The 21,044-nt window shown below is 37.9% G+C and overlaps 1 protein-coding gene across 1 annotated transcript; it reads right to left on the minus strand.

Moving 5' to 3' along the window:
* Nucleotides 1-1,799: 1,799 nt before the first annotated feature.
* Nucleotides 1,800-15,993, minus strand: LOC311079273 (uncharacterized protein). The gene is made up of 3 exons (XM_084108531.1): nt 15,768-15,993; nt 12,061-12,375; nt 1,800-3,989 (listed from the first exon to the last, which is right to left on the minus strand). Exons 1-3 carry the CDS (start codon nt 15,879-15,881, stop codon nt 3,828-3,830), a joined length of 591 nt encoding a protein of 196 aa, XP_083964657.1. The 5' UTR covers nt 15,882-15,993; the 3' UTR covers nt 1,800-3,827.
* Nucleotides 15,994-21,044: the final 5,051 nt, after the last annotated feature.

Genomic DNA, 21,044 nt, shown 5'->3' on the forward strand with positions numbered 1-21,044 from the left:
ATCATAGCCTAATTAGTTTGTTTTATTTCATGAAATATGTATTTTATCAGGGCTAATATTAGCCTATGGGCTAAGAAACTCACAAGATCGCATAAAGATCGCAGCCTACCGCACCTGGAACATCTCCATCGGCCTCATCAAGGCTCGGATCATGGCTACAGCCTCGCTGGCAGTCACTCTTCTTGCTGACATTGATCTGATATTCTCTTTTCAATTTTTCATTTGGGTTTTAGCGCGAAGCTAAAGCTAGATTCCAGCTTTGCAATAGACTAAACAAACAACTGTTGTTGCTAGGCAACGGCGATGCCTCTTCAAGAGCGGGAAAAAGGAGCAAACGTCAGTGTGACTGTTGTGGCCATTCACAAAACTCTCTTGTGTCTTGTAGTTTTAATAAAATAACAATGATAGAATAAAATATAGACACGTTTAGGAAAAGTCAGGGTCCTATAGTTACGTGGGCTTTATTTCAATAAAGTTATTACATTGCACAATTTTAAAACAGTCAAAATGACTGACTTGGCAGTTCTAGTGTTGATGCATGTAAATTATGTATTTTTTTAGACCTCCTAAATGGTTCATATTTATAAAATTATCAATATTGCTCAGACATTACAGTGTTCTGTGCATTTAATATATAACATTTACATGAATTCATTCAGCAGACGCTAAATCTGATCTTAAAGAGGCAAGAATTCATTGAGTAAATATTACTGTGTATATCGAGTATTGAAGTAAATTTTACTGTATATTTTGAGTAATGCTAATTAAATGCATGTATGAAAATATAAAAATAATAATTTATACAAATAAAATATTTTTCCTGAGGTGGTGCTTGTATTTACACGTTTTAATTATTACAGTTGTAATGAATTATATCATTTCTAATGTATATTTTTAAATGTAAAGTGTGAGTTTGCTATTGTTTTATTATTTCTGGTTTTCATTTTAAACGTTTGTTGTGGATTAAATTGATATTTATATATAATTTCAAGGCACATGCAGAATAAATCATTAATTCTTGGTGTTGCCCAGAATCATTGTGATTATCGCATAATTAATTTAGCAAATTATTAAGAGAATTCATCAGTTAATATTAATATCTATGTAAAAATATTATTATTATTCAGGAAGATAATGTGTGTTCTTTATTTGTCAAGCTTTTTATTATTGCAGTTTGTATTATTCATTTTTAAAGTTTATTATTTTATTAAACTCGAACAACACACACACACACACACACGGGTTTCATCCCATAATTTATTGATTAATATAGACATGTCATTATGCTGTGATCAGTAATATACAGTAAAGGCGTGAAGCGAGAGTTAGTGTGCGAGATCACAGATCAAACAGTGCATAAACATCTGAATATGATTCACAGCATTCATAACTTCTGCTGGTATTAGTAGCAAACAAATGCGTCACAGTGTTACATTTACAGTAAAATTTAATAAATAAAGAAATTAATATATTAATCATTCAGATTTTTGGTTATAAGTATAGTGTTTTTTTTTTTTTTTTCTAAAAAATGATACTATTATTTTCAGTAATGCCTTTGATTTTCATTTAGTTCACAATGAAATATGACTTCCATCATACAGTAATTCACAGTCTAAGTCAAGGCTACATCATCAGTTAGTACAGTATGAGTGTTAGTCGCATATTCATATCTCTGTCATGTATATTAGTCATTAAACACTTCATTCCTTCATCATTGTCTTATAGCCTAAATCTAATGAACTCATAAACTTTGTTTGTTTGTGTGTGTGTGTGTGAAACGACACTACACACGTACAGGAGTGTGTGTGTGAAACGACACTACACACGTACAGGAGTGTGTGTGTGAAACGACACTACACGCGTACAGGAGTGTGTGTGTGAAACGACACTACACACGTACAGGACTTTCTCCTGAACGGAACAATATTTAGCTCTAAATTAGAGATTTATGCGTTTGAATTGCATATAAAATTTTCATGCATTTGGGTTTGAACTAATAAACTTAATGTGCTGCATATCTGTCAATCATGCATAAATTAAACAGTTCAGATTTCATGGCATTAGTTTATTATTAACTATTTGTATCTATTTGACTTTCTTTAAAATAATCTTTTTTTTTTTCTTTTTTTTAATCAGCGTAAATCCGTTCTGTGTGAAAACAATAAAAAATTAGGGATGCACAGATATGAACATTTTGGCTGATACCGATAACCAATAATTCTTTATATTATGAGCCGATAGCCGATATATTGGCAGATAAATCTGAATTTTTAGATAATTTGTGAGAGCCTGATTACAAACACAAAAGTCTCACCATTAAATCCATGTCCAAAACACACAATATAATGTTCTCATAATAATAATAATAAATAAATAAAAAATAATTTTATGTAGCCGATATGACCTTTGTAAAAACTGTATTTTCGTTTTAATATATCGGCCTAATGTTCTTATCGGGCCGATAACATTAAAAATGAACATATATCGGCCGACACCGATATCGATATCGAGCATCCCAATTAAAACATACGACTAGCTGTGGAATAAACAATATTCAATCAGTTAAAATGAGTGCGATTGAAACAAACTGATGATAAATATATAAACCTGTGGCTGTTGTGTGATAAATCTGAGCTGATTCAATAATGCATAACTAATCAAATATGAAAACTGTGTGAATCAAATCATGGACTTTTATACGGAATTCAAAGACATCAATCCTAATTATTTTCGATCAGAAAGTCCTGCCATCATTTACTCACATTCATGTCGTTCCAAACCTGCACGACTCTTCAGTGGGAGCCGTTTATTAGAGACAGTGAACTCGTTTTAGATTAGAGTATTTCTGATGATTTGTGTGTGTGTTGCGAGTCAGAAGAGAGAGGGACCCAGCACTGACCCCCGCTGACCCCTGCTGACCCCCGCTGACCCCCAACCCTCGCTTTCTTTGACACACCGATGGAAAAATCAATTTGTGTTTCAGCTAACAAGTGTGTAAGTAATGCCGAAGTGTGTGTGTGGAGATCCAGAGGTGATGCATTTCACAAATCAGCCCTAATTGTTTTACCATATTACATTATTATGGATTGTTTTCACGCAATATCAAGACCCAGAATCAGAATAAAGATATCTAGAGTCTCAGAATCTTGTGTTTCTGTCTCGTTTTCAACTGAATTTACTTCAGAAGTAAAATTATACGAGATTTGTTTGTTATTAAGCATAAATCTAACCTTTTTGGGAGTTTTATAAAAGAAGACAAACAATTTGTCATTTATGTAAAAATTAGTGCTGGGCAACGATTAATCGCATCCAAACTACAAGTTTGTTTACACATAATATACATGTATGTATTATGTATAAATATTTTTGTATATATTAATACACACATGCATGTATATATGTAAGAAATATTTGCATGTATATATATTTATATTATATATAAATATACATTTTTTACATATATTTAAGAAAAAAAATATATATATACACAACATGCATATGTGTGTATTTATATATACAAAATTATACACCGTACACTCACATATATTATGTGTAAACAAACTTATTTTTTGATTGACGGTTGCCCAGCACTAGAATAAAAGAAACCTAATTCCAAGCATATCCTCTGGAAACCAGCAGAAGTGATTTTCAAGGGTGTTTAGAGTTTTTGAACCTAATGTCTGATACGTGTTTATACTGAGATGCTTGAGAACGCTCATGTTTTCCTCAACCTAACACATCGTTTAGTTCACACCGAGTCTGGCCTGTGTGATCCATGTAACAGTCTTGGGTGTGGATCTGGACTGAAGAGCTGAAGATGTGTGTATCTAGAGGATCTGCTGCTGTTGTTGTTGTTGTTGTTGTGTCTCAGTGTGGAACACGTGCAGTGTTTGCGAGGCCGACTCGGTCCAGTGGATGAGCTCCAGCAGAACTCGATAGGTCCAGAGTTTAGCAGCAAAACTACCAGAACCTTCAACTTCATCCTGACCCTGAGAACCAGAGACGAGACACTTCATTAACATCAGCCTGTGTGTGTGTGTGTGTGTGTGTGTGTGTGTGTGTGTGTGTGTGTGTGTGTGAGAGAGAGAGAGACTCATTATACAGATCAAACTGAGCCTCGGTCATACAACCTGTGTGTGTGTGTGCGTGTGTGTGTGTGTGTGTGTGTGCGTGTGTGTGAGAGAGAGAGAGAGACTCATTATACAGATCAAACTGAGCCTCGGTCATACAACCTGTGTGTGTGTGTGTGTGTGTGTGTGTGTGTGTGTGTGTGTGTGTGTGTGTGTGTGTGTGTGTGTGTGTGTGTGTGTGTGTGTGTGTGTGTGTGCGTGTGCGTATGCGTGCGTGCGTGTGAGAGAGAGAGAGAGACTCATTATACAGATCAAACTGAGCCTCGGTCATACAACCTGTGTGTGTGTGTGTGTGCGTGTGTGTGCATGTGTATGCGTGTGTGTGAAAAATAAAGAGTTAAATAAAGACATCATCAGTCTGTATCCACAGAGCTTCTAGATAAAACACACATTTTAAACCCACTCTGTGGTCAGTTTGAGGCGTTATAGGCACAGAAATAGACGAGACACACACACACACACACACACACACACACACACACACACACAGTGAATCTTTCTGATCGCGAGCCAATCGTCGGTTCATAGGAAACGCATTCATTATGTTGCGCTTCATGTCGTCGTCTATGAAGGAAAGTGTAGGAGATCCGCTGAGCTAAAAGCAGAAACACAACTAACACACACACACACACACACACACACACACGTCAGTATAGCGTGACACATGCCATGAAAATAGAGCAGCTTTTACAGTAACAAGCTTCTAGCGTGACGGAAAACTACAGAACGTGCAAATCAACCGATGCAATAAACTCAATGAATATCAATTTTCCAATCTTGACTATTTTCATATTCTAGTATTTCTCAAGCATATTCCTACGTTATATTCCATTCCGTTTCAGTTGCATTTAGCATAAATTTATAGCAGTATTTCTAATCGTTTTAGAGCCAAAGAAATACAGCACTGATTAATTATCACATTTAATAGTAATGGGTTTTATGGATTGATTTAGCATACTTTTTTTACAGAGTAAATTAAATAAAAATATAAGGAAATTGTAAATGCATGATGGGATGTTGCAATAAATGAATTAAAGTACAATGAAATTTAAGTATTAATCATTTAAGGAACTTTCTTTTCTTTCATGCAACATAAAAAGGGTGTGAAAGACCATCTCAATGCATCTTAGCTTCTCTCGATTCCTGTAAACCACCCAATAAAAACATTCCTCAGAAATACAGCGGTTCTGCAGACCCACTATCATCAAGACTTGGACAGGTGACATAAATATGTTGGGCATGAAATATATTTATTTATGAAAATCACATTTTTAAGTCACAAAGTATTATGTTTAAGTTAAGTCACTTTAAGTTTTACGTTTTTAAGTCACTTTAAGTTTAAGTTAAGTCACTTTGGGGCGGTTTCCCGAACAGAGATTAAGCCTAATCCTAGACTAAAATTGCCCTTTAAACCAGATTAACAGAAATCTGCTTTCTCGGTCAAGGCTTTAAATAGTCCTAGATTTAGTTTAGTCCAGAGTTTAATAAGCTGATTTCCTGGAGGAAGACTAGAGTTACTCCAGGACTAAATCGAGGCTTAAATTAAACCTACCAAGAGGCAGGTTTAACTTCAGATTAACACTGTGTTTCAAAGTGGACATGTGTATTACATGGATACACACACACACACACACACACACACACACACACACATATATATACTACCGTTCAAAAGTTTGGGGTCAGTAAAATTTTTAATGTTTTTAAAAGAAGTATCTTCTGCTCACCAAGGCTGCATTTATTTGATTAAAAAAAAAACAAACAAAAAAAACAGTAACATTGTGAAATATTATTCCAGTGTAAATCAGCTGTTCTCTATGTGAATATATAGTAAAGTGTAATTTATTCCTGTGATCAAAGCTGAATGTTCAGCATCATTACTCCAGTCTTCAGTGTCACATGATCCTTCAGAAATCACTCTAATATGAGGATTTGATGATCAAGAAACATTTATGATTATTATCAGTGTTGAAAACAGTTGTGTACACATTTTTTTCAAAATTCTTTGATGAATAGAAAGTTCAAAAGAACAGCATTTATCTGAAATCTAAAGCTTTTGTAACATTAAACACGACCCTTCAAAAGTTTGGGGTCAGTAAGAATTTAAATTTTATTTTTGGGGGAAATAAATAAAATAAATCAATACTTTTATTCATCAATTAAGCCAGGAGTAGGCCTTAATCTAGAATAGTTAATCGTGTCTTAAAAAATGTCTTTCTGTAACACAGATTAAGTATGGATTAGTTACACCTGGACTATGGAGTCCAGAACTAAAATAAACCAGATTAATTTAAAACCAACTGTGCTAATCTGAATTAGCTTGATAGAGGTTGCCTATAAAACATGGAATGAACCAAGAAAAGCTTTAAATTGCATGGAACTGAGAAGCAAATCCAAGGAAAACATGGAATCAGAAAAAGACTGCAATCAAAAATTTTTTTACTAAACAAGAGAAAATTATTTTAAGCAAGCTAAATAAACTGCACACACCAGCTGTGGAATAAAAGAAAAGAAATGCTGGAAGTCTGTTTGTAAATATTATGACATGTAATTTATTCCTGTGATCAAAGCTGAATTTCAGCATCATTACTCCAGTCTTCAGTGTCACATGATCCTTCAGAAATCACTCTAATATGAGGATTTGATGATCAAGAAACATTCATTATTATTATCAGTGTTGAAAACAGTCGTGTACACATTTTCAAAATTATTGAAAAAAAAAATGAATAGAAAGTTCAAAAGAACAGCATATATTTAAAATTTTATATTTTCTAACATTATAAATGTCTTTACTGTAACTTTTGATCAGTTTAACTCATCCTTGATGAATAAAAGTATTGATTTATTTTATTTATTTCCCCCAAAAATAAAATTTAAATTCTTACTGACCCCAAACTTTTGAAGGGTCGTGTTTAATGTTACAAAAGCTTTAGATTTCAGATAAATGCTGTTCTTTTGAACTTTCTATTCATCAAAGAATTTTGAAAAAAATGTGTACACAACTGTTTTCAACACTGATAATAATCATAAATGTTTCTTGATCATCAAATCCTCATATTAGAGTGATTTCTGAAGGATCATGTGACACTGAAGACTGGAGTAATGATGCTGAAAATTCAGCTTTGATCACAGGAATAAATTACACTTTACTATATATTCACATAGAAAACAGCTGATTTACATTATAATAATATTTCACAATGTTACTGTTTTTTTTGTTTTGTTTTTTTTTAATCAAATAAATGCAGCCTTGGTGAGCAGAAGATACTTCTTTTAAAAACATTAAAAATTTTACTGACCCCAAACTTTTGAACGGTAGTATATATATGTGTGTGTGTGTGTGTGTGTGTGTGTGTGTGTGTGTGTGTGTGTATCCAAGCAGGGTTCGAAATGACTTAGGACTCTTGGGGGGTCTCCTAAAATTTAATTATTAAATTATTAAAAATTCGGAAGACTACCTTGCTACACTATATACTGTAGGCAAAATTATATGGACCAATGTTGAAGGTGGGATAATGGTCTTAGGCCCAGTATTGTAGTGGTGTCTGGAGAAGTGGCTATAATCTAACAGGTAAACCTCTAACTCTGGAGCAACAAAGTTACAAGTTATTTTTCCTCTTTTTCTCTCCATGATGCAGGATTCTAAATTAAGATAAATAATATTAGCTTCCTAGATAGCTTACCAAGCTCTCATGTATATACTCATTCATGCTCAAATCACATTCACTTTAATCAACTCACAGACTTGAATTAAGTCCTGGTTATCTTTCGTAATCACTGACTGGACAAGTAGGTTGTTAAGCTAGCTTTGAATAACTAGTCTAGCTGCTAGGTCTGCTATGGAAGCTTGTTTCCGCCACAGAATAAAACATTTTAAAAGATAATTGCGACTTTTTATCTCACAATTGCAAGTTTACATCTCGCAATTCTGACTTTATTTCTCAGAATTGCGAGATATAAAGTCAGAATTGCAAGATATAAAGTCAGAATTGCGTGAAATAAAGTCGCAATTGCGTGTTATAAAGTCAGAATTGCGAGATATAAAGTCAGAATTCTGACTTTTTTTCTCGCAATTGCGACTTTATCACGCAATTCTGACTTTATAACACATAATTGCGACTTTATCACGCAATTCTGACTTTATAACACATAATTGCGAGTTTATATCTCCAATTCTGACATCTTTTCTCAGAATTGTGAGATATAAAGTCCAATTCTAAGGGGAAAAAAAGACGGATTTTTTTTTACCTCACAATTCTGACTTTATATCATGCAATTCTGACTTTATATCTCCCAATTGCGTATTATAAAGTCAGAATTGTGAGATATAAACATGCAATTCTGAGAAAAAAAGTCAGAATTTCAAGTATATTTCTTGCGAGTTTATATCTCATAATTCTGACTTTATAACACGCAATTGCGACTTTATATCACGCAATTTTGACTTAATAACACACAATTGCGACTTTATATCAGGAATTCTGACTTTATAACCTGCAATTGCGACTTTATATCACGTAATTCTGAGAAAAAAAGTCAGAATTGTGAGATTAAAAATTCGCAATTACCTTTTTTATTTTTCACTCTGTGGCGGAAACAAACTTCCATAGTCTGCAGTTAGCTGGCAGATCATTTGGCTTCATACACATACAGCTAGCGTTGACAAACGTACTCTTCTAATCATTACACTAGGTATCTAGTTAATGCAACTTTTGATATAGGAACTCGAACTCCTAATATTTTACTATAAGCAATTATGGAGATATAAACATAATCAAAGCACTTAACAGGATTTTCATTCAGGATTTCACTCTTTGTGAGGTCTCGTTTTGCCGCGTTCAGCTACGGTGCGTGTCTGCGGGAGCACCACAACAACAATCTGTGACGCTGTATAGGAACTCACTCGGCTAATAGCTGCCCTGATTGCTGCCTCGCGCTAGGAAATAAATTAATTACTGTTATAAATATAAAACGTCACTAAAGACCTAGAATTTTCACAATCATTTTTAATGTTAAAATATATTTGTCGGGGACCCCCCAAAATCCAAAAATAAATTCTTATGGGGGGTCCCTAATGACTTATGGAGGGTCCAGGACCCCCCCAGACCCCCCTCATTTCGAACCCTGTATCCAAGTAATACACGTGTCCACTTTGAAACACAGTGTTAATCTGAAGTTAAACCTGCCTCCTGGTAGGTTTAATTTAAGCCTCGATTTAGTCCTGGAGTAACTCTAGTCTTCCTCCAGGAAATCAGCTGATTAAACTCTGGACTAAACTAAATCTAGGACTATTTAAAGCCTTGACCGAGAAAGCAGATTTCTGTTAATCTGGTTTAAAGGGCAATTTTAGTCTAGGATTAGGCTTAATCTCTGTTCGGGAAACCGCCCCTTTAAGTTTTACTTTTTAAGTCACTTTAAGTAAAAAAAAAAAAAAAAGGTTTACAGTGTAAAGTTTTCCTGTACAATTGTTCATTTAATTTAGTCTGTTTTTAAACTCCATTGTGTTTTAAAAGATCTTTCCCAGCAAGATTACCGGATCCCGAGGCGGCTGCGGGAAAAGAGCTTTAGGGTTTAGCAGTGCAGCTTAGGAAGGGTTTGATGCGAGTCCAAATGCTTATCGCTGCTTCTGTGTCAACTTCAGCGCACCAGAACAACAGCTCACGTGATCCAGAGCGCATTTATAACACATTCCTTTCAAGCATTATGTCAACGCAGACAATGAGAACGATTCAGCCGAGATATCGGCAGCTTTGTTGAGTTTTCTGATTCTGAAGCAGAAACTGAGCGTAGCTGATATATATGGTTTTATTTTGGGTCATCCCCATCAGATGATAACTCCCTCCGGCAGAGTAACAGAACTGCTATTTTGCTTGTGTAACAACGGTCAGTTTTGCACACAAGTTCATGCGTTTTACTGCATTTGGATTCAGCAAGAAAGACACCACAGGTGAAAAGTCAAAATCTGCTGAGGGGAAATAATGGAACAACAGTTTTACTGTTATTTACAACAGGAGCTGCATTTTCATGGGTTTAAATAAGAGATTTGCATTATAAGAGACAGTAAAAATAACTTTGATGCATTTTGAAAAGAGTGCATCAAAATGAACTTGATTTTTTTTTAAAGTCAATGAATTTGCGACAGCTGAATGTAACATTTTTGACAAGCCAAACATTTCAGTCTCTGAGTAACATGCAATTTATGTCAAAAAATAAACTTCATTCCATAAAATAAGGCATTTTTATGCATGAACTATATTCATGATTTCAATACTTCTCCATTCAGGATTTTGGCAGTAGAGGACCTGTTAAATGATTGAAGTTGAGATAGTCGTCCAGCTCTGACGGGTGTGTGTGAGTTCGGTGTGTTTCTACTTTTAGCTCCACCGGATCTCCTACATCAGGATGTGCGGCAGACCAACACTTTCCTTCAAAGATGCTGACGTAATATATATTATATTATAAACTTGACTGGTTATTTTTAGAAAATGTAGTTTGATCATTATCTTCTCAGTTGTTTGAAAGATTAAGACTTCATTCATTCATCATATCATTGCATTAATTTCCAGAATATAAATCTGAACACTGGGTGAAGCCAGGTTTAAAATTCTTGTTTGATTTTGTTGTTAAAGGTTTTTATAGAAGGGTTTTTTGAACCCTTCTTTTTATCACTCAAGAAAATACTACCAACAGACAGAAAAAAACACATTTTCTCCATGTTTTTAGGAATAAAATGTTATAAAAATCAGGTTGAATGATATATGATTAAACCCCTCAGTAAAAATCTTCAGAATATAGATAGGAATAAAACTGTAAATTTTGGTGTACGTAAGTGTTACTGAAGTGGAGAAAAAAACTAATTTATTGATATATACTGTAATTGAAATATACAGACACATATAGATAAAGATCAATAAATAAACACTGAAATGTGTATTTTGGATGTTTTTTTCCACTAGTCTGCTATAGAAGGAAATTAGACCAAAATCTCAAAAATTGACGTGTGCCTGAAGCTTCTCGCCTTAAAAAATAAGCGTTCTTGGAATTTTAGAGATAATTTATTTGTTACCTGCATGTCAATGTAGAGAGAGAAAATCAATAAATATGAATAATTTACTAAGTGAATAATATGCATTAGGCATTACGTCAGGGTTTCCCAAACTGTGGTTCGTTAAGGTTATACTTAAATATATTTTATGATCTTGTATTTGACGAAGTTTGCATCATCGTTATTTTCCTGTTTATTACAGTGAAGCTGCTTTGAAACAATCTGTATTGTATAAAGCGCTGTAGAAATAAAGCAAACTTGACTTAATTAAATCATAAGAATGCACTTCCTAAAATAAGATGTATTGTATTTGTTTACCTGCATGTCAATGTAAAGAGAAATGTAAAAGAGGGAAAAATCTATAAATTATGTATAATTTACTGTGTGGATAATAATAAAAAGTCATTTTAATCTGATTATGAGCATTTTAAAATGTAATATAATTACAAGCACTTAATTATTCTTGGTATCTGATTACGTAATTATCACTACCCGGCACTGCACATCAATAATTCTGAAACAGGAGAATTGCAGTCAGTCGAGCTCAAAGCTTTGAGTTTCTCAGCCGATCAGGGATTGGACTGCACATTTTCGAGCCGATGTGAATCTCATCGCACTGAATCTGAGGAGACGGCGGGCAGCCCTCTGGGAATGGGAATGACAATTCTTTCCGTTTTTTCACTGTAAATTACACAATGACCTGTTCTTTTCACTTCTAAAAACTGTAAATTCAATGGTATTGTACTGTAAAATTATATTAAATGTACAGTTAGATCCATCACAGTTATTCACTGTGTATAGTACGGAAACTTTCTGTTAACCAATAAACAGTTTTTCACCATAGCATTTTTACCGTTAAAATCACGATATTGTTTTACAGTGTACCTCATGGCACTGAATCTGAGGAGACGGCGGGCATCCTCCTTCCCCGTCCTCCAGCAGGGCTCCGGTGCTGTGGACCAGATGCCCGAGCCGATCCCTCACGGCCTTCCTCAGGCTCTCGTACTCTCCGGCCAGCTCCTCTCCCATCTCCTCCACCTCGCGCTGGATCAGGCACTCCAGCAGCTCCATGCAGCGGCGCAGGGCCGAGCGCACGTGGCCCACCTGCTCCCCGGGGGTCAGGGCCTCGGGACAGGGCCCGAGGGACACCAGGCGATCCCCGCCCGGGACGTGAGGCGAGGGGAAACTCTCACGCTCGCTCTGAGGAGGAGGAGGGTGTAATGATCAGTGTTGGGGAGAGTTACTTTGAAAAGTAATGCATTACAATATTGTGTTACTCCCTTAAAAAGTAATTAATTGCATTACTTAGTTACTGTTTTAGAAAAGTAGTGCATTACAATATTGCGTTACTCCCTGAAAAAGTAACTAATTGCGTTACTTAGTTACTTTTTTAGAAAAGCAATGCATTACAATATTGCATTACTCCCTTAAAAAGTAACTAATTGCGTTAGTTACTTTTTTTTAGAAAGTAATGCATTACAATATTGCGTTACTCCCTTAAAAAGTAACTAATTGCGTTACTTAGTTACTGTTTTAGAAAAGTAGTGCATTACAATATTGCATTACTCCCTTAAAAAGTAACTAATTGCGTTACTTAGTTACTGTTTTAGAAAAGTAGTGCATTACAATATTGCATTACTCCCTTAAAAAGTAACTAATTGCGTTACTTAGTTACTTTTTTAGAAAAGCAATGCATTACAATATTGCATTACTCCCTTAAAAAGTAATTCATTGCTTTACTTAGTTACTGTTTTAGAAAAGTAGTGCATTACAATATTGCATTACTCCCTTAAAAAGTAACTAATTGCGTTAGTTAGTTTTTTAGAAAAGCAATGCATTACAATATTGCGTTACTCCCTTAAAAAGTGACTAATTGCATTACTAAGTACGATCCCCGCCTGGGACGTTCGCTCTGAGGACCAGAGGTGGACAAAGTACACTTCCTTACTTGAAGTGAAAGTACAGATAGTACTGGTCAAATATTACTCCGTTTCAAGTAAAAGTTGTAAAGACCGATTTTTACTTAAGTAAAAGTGCACAAGTACTCGCTTTTAAAAGTACTAAAGTATCAAAAGTAAAAAGTAAATGTCAATGCATTGTTTTATCATTGTTGCACTGTTACAGTACCTTGCCTCTGAAGCTCTCCCGCTCTCTCTCTCTCTCTCTGAGGAGGAGGAGGAGGGTGTAATGATCAGTTCATTTAATATTCAACATTATTATTGATCTCCTGCATTAACATCCTTATATGAGAACTGAGCTGGACGATGACATCACGGTTTACTCCAGAACGGCTATATATATATAAATTAACTAAATTAATAACTCTTTTACAACAAAAATGAACCATCACTGAACTTACTTAAGCTGGACTGTGACACTATTTTCTTCTAGAAACAAACTTTGTTGCATTTTTTTCCTATTATCTCCGTGAAGCTGCTTTGAAACACTGTAAAAAGCGCTATATAAATAAATGTGCCTTGACTTGTAATTAGTTATTACAGGAAACGTTAGTCACTGGCTCTGCCCACATGATGGCTACCGTTAATGCACCGAGATCTGTTTTTATTCCCACATGCATCGCACCACCTGTAATTACCTGAACATCCCTCTCTGAGTCACATGCACAGTGCATTTGATATCAATTATGCAGTGCGTTACGCCACCTCTGCAGACACACTTCACTACGGGCGTTTTCTGACGGGACGCGTACAGCAAACAATAAAACGTCTCAGAATCAGTTTCACTCAGAAAACTTCATAAGTCAGACTCAAGTAGAAATTTTGAACTAAATAAAACGTTTTTAAAAAAAGTGAAATTTGTGGTTAAAAAACGCCAGCTTTGGTTGCCAGAACTCACTTTAAAAATATAATATAACTGATGTAATGTTAATCATACACCAATGCTACAATTTTCAATATGTCATAATCATTTGTTAAAAACAAGTATTCATTACTTCAATGAGCTCAGTGTTTCTGCATTAAATTATTACATTCTTTAAATTAATACATTTTTAGATAACTGTGATTTTGTATAGGCCTATGTATATTTCTGAAATACAGTTTCCTCTGATAACGTGGACTTCCGTAAAGCTGCTGTGAAACGATGTGTATTGTGAAATTGTGAATTGAGTTGAATATACCAACTGAAGTACTGATATCTGTGTCGTGCCGTATGATACACTGAAAACCACAAAACGTGGATAAAAGAACAAAAACATAATGAATCAAAGTCCATCACAAGCTGAGGAGAAAATATTAATATATGCACAGAAATATTAATTCTCAATTTATGTATAAAGCACAATAGAAACAACGGTGGTTGACCATTGTGCTGAACAATACCACTTCATTTAAAAGAAAAATGAAAAAATATATAAGATGCAGTGTCATACTTACAAATACAAAACACCATCAATGTAACACACACACACACACACACACACAACACTAAAATAATGCAACGAACATTAATTTAACAACATATAATCCTAATGTGCATAACTGATATGAATAAACAGATATTTCGATGAAAAAGCATCAAATGTGAGCCGTCACGTGTTAATTTAAGGTATTTCACTGTAAATTAAACAAGTTCACTAGAATTAAATGTTTTTTACTTCAAAAAAGTGTGAATTTAACAGTATTTGTTTTTTCTCTGTATATAGCAAGGGAATTGAATCAATCATTAGGTTTTTACTGAAGCACTTTTAGAGTCTTTCACTGCTAAAATTACTATTATTTTCACCGTGTAGTTTTGTTTACACCTTCAACATTTTTTACAGTAACAGGAGAAAAGGTTTCCCATAACTTCAGCTGCTGATGTCAAAGATCACGTGTCCAGTCCAACTCTACTCCAGTGTTTCAGCACACAATCATCTGACACTGTCAAAGCCAAATTAGACAGCCGTCCAGGTCATGCTTTCGTCCTCTAAGCCCACACTCACACGATAAACATGCTGGAACCAGATATTTAATAAACACTCAAACTATAAAGACTGTAAACGAGTCGTCTGCTGCGGTCTGTGCTTTTACACAACTGTCATTAGTGCTGTTTGGCCTACGGCAGTCCTCACTAGTGAGTGTGTGTGAATGATTCCTCGCTCCTGGACTGTAGTTAATCAGTTTACAGCTGCTGGGTCTGGATTGGTTGAGAGTCACTGCAGTAAATAACATTATGAAGAGATGCTGGCTGTTAATTGAATAAATGCAGGACATGTCTGCGTCTTAAACCGTAGTGAGCACCCTATCTAGACAGCATTTCAGAACAAAACCCTAAACTGGTTTCCTGGTCCTCCTCAGAATTGTCAAGGGTTTGGGTCAATTTTCAAATGGTTAGGTTGGTTTAACAAAGAGCAAGAAAATTATAATTTTAAACCCTAAAAAACCTAGCGAGTTGCCTAGCTAGACAGCATTTCTGTGCACCATATTAAGGCATTATTATAATAATATTATAACAATAAAACGCGGAAAAAACACTGAACTGAAGCATCATCATCATTATTATCAGCGTTACTGCAGCGCGAGGCGCGCCGTGATTGACAGCGCGAGTGAGTGTCGTCATGCTCGCGTGAATAACGGGACCCGTATACTCACGTAGAGCTCGAGCAGACGCGTGCAGTCGCGGTGCAGGAGGCGTGCGAGCCTCGCGGCGCTGTCCGTCGCGGATCTCCCGGTGCCGGGCGCGTCTGAGTCCGCTGAGCCCTCCATCGCGACGCGGCTCCGTTATCGAGCTGATGCCGAAGCGCGTGCCTCGAGCCTTTTAAATATCACGCACGCACCGATCGGAGAGCTCGCGTGCGTCTGTAGGACACCGGAGGGCGTGATGACGTCACCCGCTCCGGTTCCGAGAAATTAAAAGCTCCGGGACCCGGGCCAGCTTCACTTAAAATGAGCCATAATTACAAACCGCAAAAAGCGCGTCATAATTCAGGGTGAGCGGTTTACCACAGTATATGACACACCTGACACAAGCTGCTGTTGTTATTATTATTATGTTGGCTCATTATTCTAATTTGAACTTATCTACTAATTATCTATAAATAATCATCTACCAGTTTAATATTTCTGTTACACGTTGAAACCTGCACCTGCACGACCACTTAAAGCCTTCTGGTCTCAAATTTCTCAAGCAACATCATTTTTTTTAAATCTAGTTATTTATTATTATTTGCAATATCTGCAGCATTTTAACTGGCCCACCAAAAACAACATTAACATATTTTATGCGTGTGTTTCATTTAAAAAAATACAACATTTTCATGCAAAAAAAAAAAAAAAAAAAAGAATAAAAAAACTATGTGGTGAATATGATATTAAAAGATAATTCTAATAATTTTGACAAAACTTCATAATTATTATTGCTTGGTATAATTAAACAAAATACAACATTTAATACATCACTCAAAACCAAATATTTAAGTTTGTGAGGCATAAAACACACTAGTATGGCCATATTAGCCCGGTTCTGTCAACACTGCACTGGCTCCCTATTAAACATCGTATACATTTTAAAATATTGCCGATTACTTACAAAGCACTAAATGGTTTAGCTCCGCAGTACTTGAGCGAGCTCTTAACACAATATAATCCTTCACGTCCATTGTGATCTCGAAATTCTGGCCAGTTGATAATACCTAGAATATCAAAATCAACTGCTGGCGGTAGATCCTTCTGCTATTTAGCACCAAAACTTTGGAACAGTCTTCCTAACATTGTCCGGGAAGCAGACACACTCTGTCAGTTCAAATCTAGACCTGCGCCTAGACACGACCACAATGCATAATGTAGTCAGCCGGATCCGGGCCGTATCCAGATCAGATGGAGGACCTGCGCCTATCCAGATCAGGTGGAGGACCTGCGCCTAGACACGACCACAACGCATGATGTAGTCAGCCGGATCCGGGCCGTATCCAGATCAGATGGAGGACCTGCGCCTAGACACGACCACAACGCATGATGTAGTCAGCCGGATCCGGGCCGTATCCAGATCAGATGGAGGACCTGAGCCTAGATACGACCACAACGCATGATGTAGTCAGCCGGATCCGGGCCGTATCCAGATCAGATGGAGGACCTGAGCCTAGACATGACCACAACGCATGATGTAGTCAGCCAGATCCGGGCCGTATCCAGATCAGATGGAGGACCTGCGCCTAGACACAACCACAATGCATGATGTAGTCAGCCGGATCCGGGCCGTATCCAGATCAGATGATGGAGGACCTGAGCCTAGACACGACCACAATGCATGATGTAGTCAGCCGGATCCGGGCCGTATCCAGATCAGATGGAGGACCTGCGCCTAGACATGACCACAACGCATGATGTAGTCAGCCAGATCCGGGCCGTATCCAGATCAGATGGAGGACCTGAGCCTAGACACGACCTCAACGCATGATGTAGTCAGCCAGATCTGAGCCGTATCCAGATCAGATGATGGAGGACCTGAGCCTAGACACGACCACAATGCATGATGTAGTCAGCCGGATCCGGGCCGTATCCAGATCAGATGGTGGACCAGTGCCTAGACACGACCTCAACGCATGATGTAGTCAGCCGGATCCGAGCCGTATCCAGATCAGATGGAGGACCTGCGCCTAGACATGACCACAACGCATGATGTAGTCAGCCAGATCCGGGCCGTATCCAGATCAGATGGAGGACCTGAGCCTAGACACGACCTCAACGCATGATGTAGTCAGCCAGATCTGAGCCGTATCCAGATCAGATGGTGGACCAGTGCCTAGACACGACCTCAACGCATGATGTAGTCAGCCGGATCCGAGCCGTATCCAGATCAGATGGAGGACCTGCGCCTAGACATGACCACAACGCATGATGTAGTCAGCCAGATCTGAGCCGTATCCAGATCAGATGGTGGACCAGTGCCTAGACACGACCTCAACGCATGATGTAGTCAGCCGGATCCGGGCCGTATCCAGATCAGATGGAGGACCTGCACCTAGACATGACCACAACGCATGATGTAGTCAGCCAGATCCGGGCCGTATCCAGATCAGATGGAGGACCTGCGCCTAGACACAACCACAATGCATGATGTAGTCAGCCGGATCCGGGCCGTATCCAGATCAGATGATGGAGGACCTGAGCCTAGACACGACCACAATGCATGATGTAGTCAGCCGGATCCGGGCCGTATCCAGATCAGATGGTGGACCAGTGCCTAGACACGACCTCAACGCATGATGTAGTCAGCCGGATCCGAGCCGTATCCAGATCAGATGGAGGACCTGCGCCTATCCAGATCAGGTGGAGGACCTGCGCCTAGACACGACCACAACGCATGATGTAGTCAGCCGGATCCAGGCCGTATCCAGATCAGATGGAGGACCTGCGCCTAGACACGACCACAACGCATGATGTAGTCAGCCGGATCCGGGCCGTATCCAGATCAGATGGAGGACCTGAGCCTAGATACGACCACAACGCATGATGTAGTCAGCCGGATCCGAGCCGTATCCAGATCAGATGGAGGACCTGCGCCTATCCAGATCAGGTGGAGGACCTGCGCCTAGACACGACCACAACGCATGATGTAGTCAGCCGGATCCGGGCCGTATCCAGATCAGATGGAGGACCTGCGCCTAGACACGACCACAACGCATGATGTAGTCAGCCGGATCCGGGCCGTATCCAGATCAGATGGAGGACCTGAGCCTAGATACGACCACAACGCATGATGTAGTCAGCCGGATCCGGGCCGTATCCAGATCAGATGGTGGACCTGAGCCTAGATACGACCACAACGCATGATGTAGTCAGCCGGATCCGGGCCGTATCCAGATCAGATGGAAGACCTGCGCCTAGACACGACCACAACGCATGATGTAGTCAGCCGGATCCGAGCCGTATCCAGATCAGATGGTGGACCTGACCACAACGCATGATGTAGTCAGCCGGATCTGAGCCGTATCCAGATCAGGTGGAGGACCTGAGCCTAGACACGACCACAACGCATGATGTAGTCAGCCGGATCCGAGCCGTTTCCAGATCAGATGGTGGACCTGACCACAACGCATGATGTAGTCAGCCGGATCTGAGCCGTATCCAGATCAGGTGGAGGACCTGAGCCTAGACACGACCACAATGCATGATGTAGTCAGCCGGATCCGAGCCGTATCCAGATCAGATGGTGGACCTGAGCCTAGACATCGGCACTGATCCTCAAACTCGTCTCCATACCGGCGTGACTCCGATCTTCAACCAGACAGAACTGGACAATATTCGGAATGTTCTGATCCAATCTGACCTCTGACCTGTAATGCTGTCTGAATCATAATCACACACTGTTTGCTCGCTGGCCAGAGGAGAACTGATTTGCTGGTTTCTCCCAAGGTTTTTTTTTCTCTCTATTCTGTCACTGATGGAGTTTGGGGTCTTGCCACTGTCGCCTTTTGTTTTACTTAGTTGGGGACACTTAATATTCAACAATATTATTGATCTGCCTGTATGAGAACTGAACTGAGCTGGACGATGACATCACTGTTTTCTAATCAGCTGTTTTATAGATGAAATGAACTGATTCAGTAATTGATGATCTCAACACTGAACTGACTTTCTATTAGAGCTTCTGTACAGCTGAAAAGAACTTGCATCATTGAATCATTGTTTTCACTGTAAAGCTGCTTTGAAACAATATGTATTATATAAGTCGCTGTAGAAATAAAGGTGACTTGTCATGGAGAGTAAAGAAAGGTCAATTCATAATAAAGCAAGATCTACTACACTATACATCTTGCCCCACTCTTACCTATTCCTCTTGTCTTAGAGACAGAAGAGTGAGTGAGATGTGGAAGGTGTCCTGTCACGGTGAACATGTTTCTCCAGACGCTGTTGTTTCTGCAGTGTCTCACTGTGACAAGACAAACGTCTGCCGAGAGCCATCATCCACTTCTGTCAAGAGGAACAAGAGGCAGGAATTTCCACTTTGTCAGAGTGTGTGTTTCTCTTCGGCAGACAGACAGCATTACTTTACACCCACACACACTTACTGACGACAAACCAACTCACATTCCAGCCAGTGAACACAAGCTGTTTCACACCAATCACAGTGTACACTGAGACATCAGAACGTGTGTGTGTGAAACATGCTGAGCAGAAGCGATGATGCTGAAGAAATATTTCTATTGCATAGTACAATCTAAATGGTTTTGCAAGAAAATACTTCAAAATTTACAAAAATCTTCAAGCTCTAAAAGAAAAGCCTTGAAGTTAGGAGGTTAGCGTTTCATCTTCTGTTATGAATATGAAATGAAAAGCTGTGTGTCCGTGTTGTGCCATTAGAGGGCGCCACTGCACTGACCCTGCAGGCTCAATCTGAACACGTGACCGTGACGTCATCCACAGATCATCAACATCACGTCATTCTGAAAATGATACTTCTCAAAATCAGACAAAACAACTGAGCAACGCCCAACAAGAAACAATATACCTGACGATTTTAGGATTGTTTATATAGATTTTATTAATATCTAGAAGTAGCATTCTTGTCTATATTTTCAGATATATGTTTCATTGTAGTTAAATTTGAGTCTTTTTTACGTTTTGTTGTTTTTGTTTAAATATAACTATTAAGGTTCATTTAAGTTCATTTCGGTTTTTCTAGCTCACATTTAGTTATGTATTTCCAGTTTGTAATTTTAGTGCTGTTCCTTATTTCAATTGTCAAGGTAACGTTTCAAATTGAGCTTTTCATCTATATTTCACTTTATTTTAGATATATTGCAATTAACAATAATAATAATAATAATAATAGTTTTAGTTAACCATAATAAACCTGGTTCAAGTAAATCATTCAACTTGACTACAATATGTAGCCTATTATATTTTTTATTATATTTTGAATCAATA

The sequence above is a fragment of the Abramis brama genome, assembly GCF_963993115.1.
Source record: "Abramis brama genome assembly, chromosome: 3".
NCBI classification, from domain to species: domain Eukaryota; kingdom Metazoa; phylum Chordata; class Actinopteri; order Cypriniformes; family Leuciscidae; genus Abramis; species Abramis brama.

Bases quoted from the DNA above. Each gene is read 5' to 3' on its own strand.
- LOC311079273 (XM_084108531.1), bottom strand. From the start codon at position 15,881: ATGGAGGGCTCAGCGGACTCAGACGCGCCCGGCACCGGGAGATCCGCG. The intron at 12,376-15,767 runs GTGAGTATACGG...CCTCCTCCTCAG, and splicing joins CGCGTCTGCTCGAGCTCTAC to AGCGAGCGTGAGAGTTTCCC. The intron at 3,990-12,060 runs GTACACTGTAAA...TCTGGTTCTCAG, and splicing joins CTCAGATTCAGTGCCATGAG to GGTCAGGATGAAGTTGAAGG.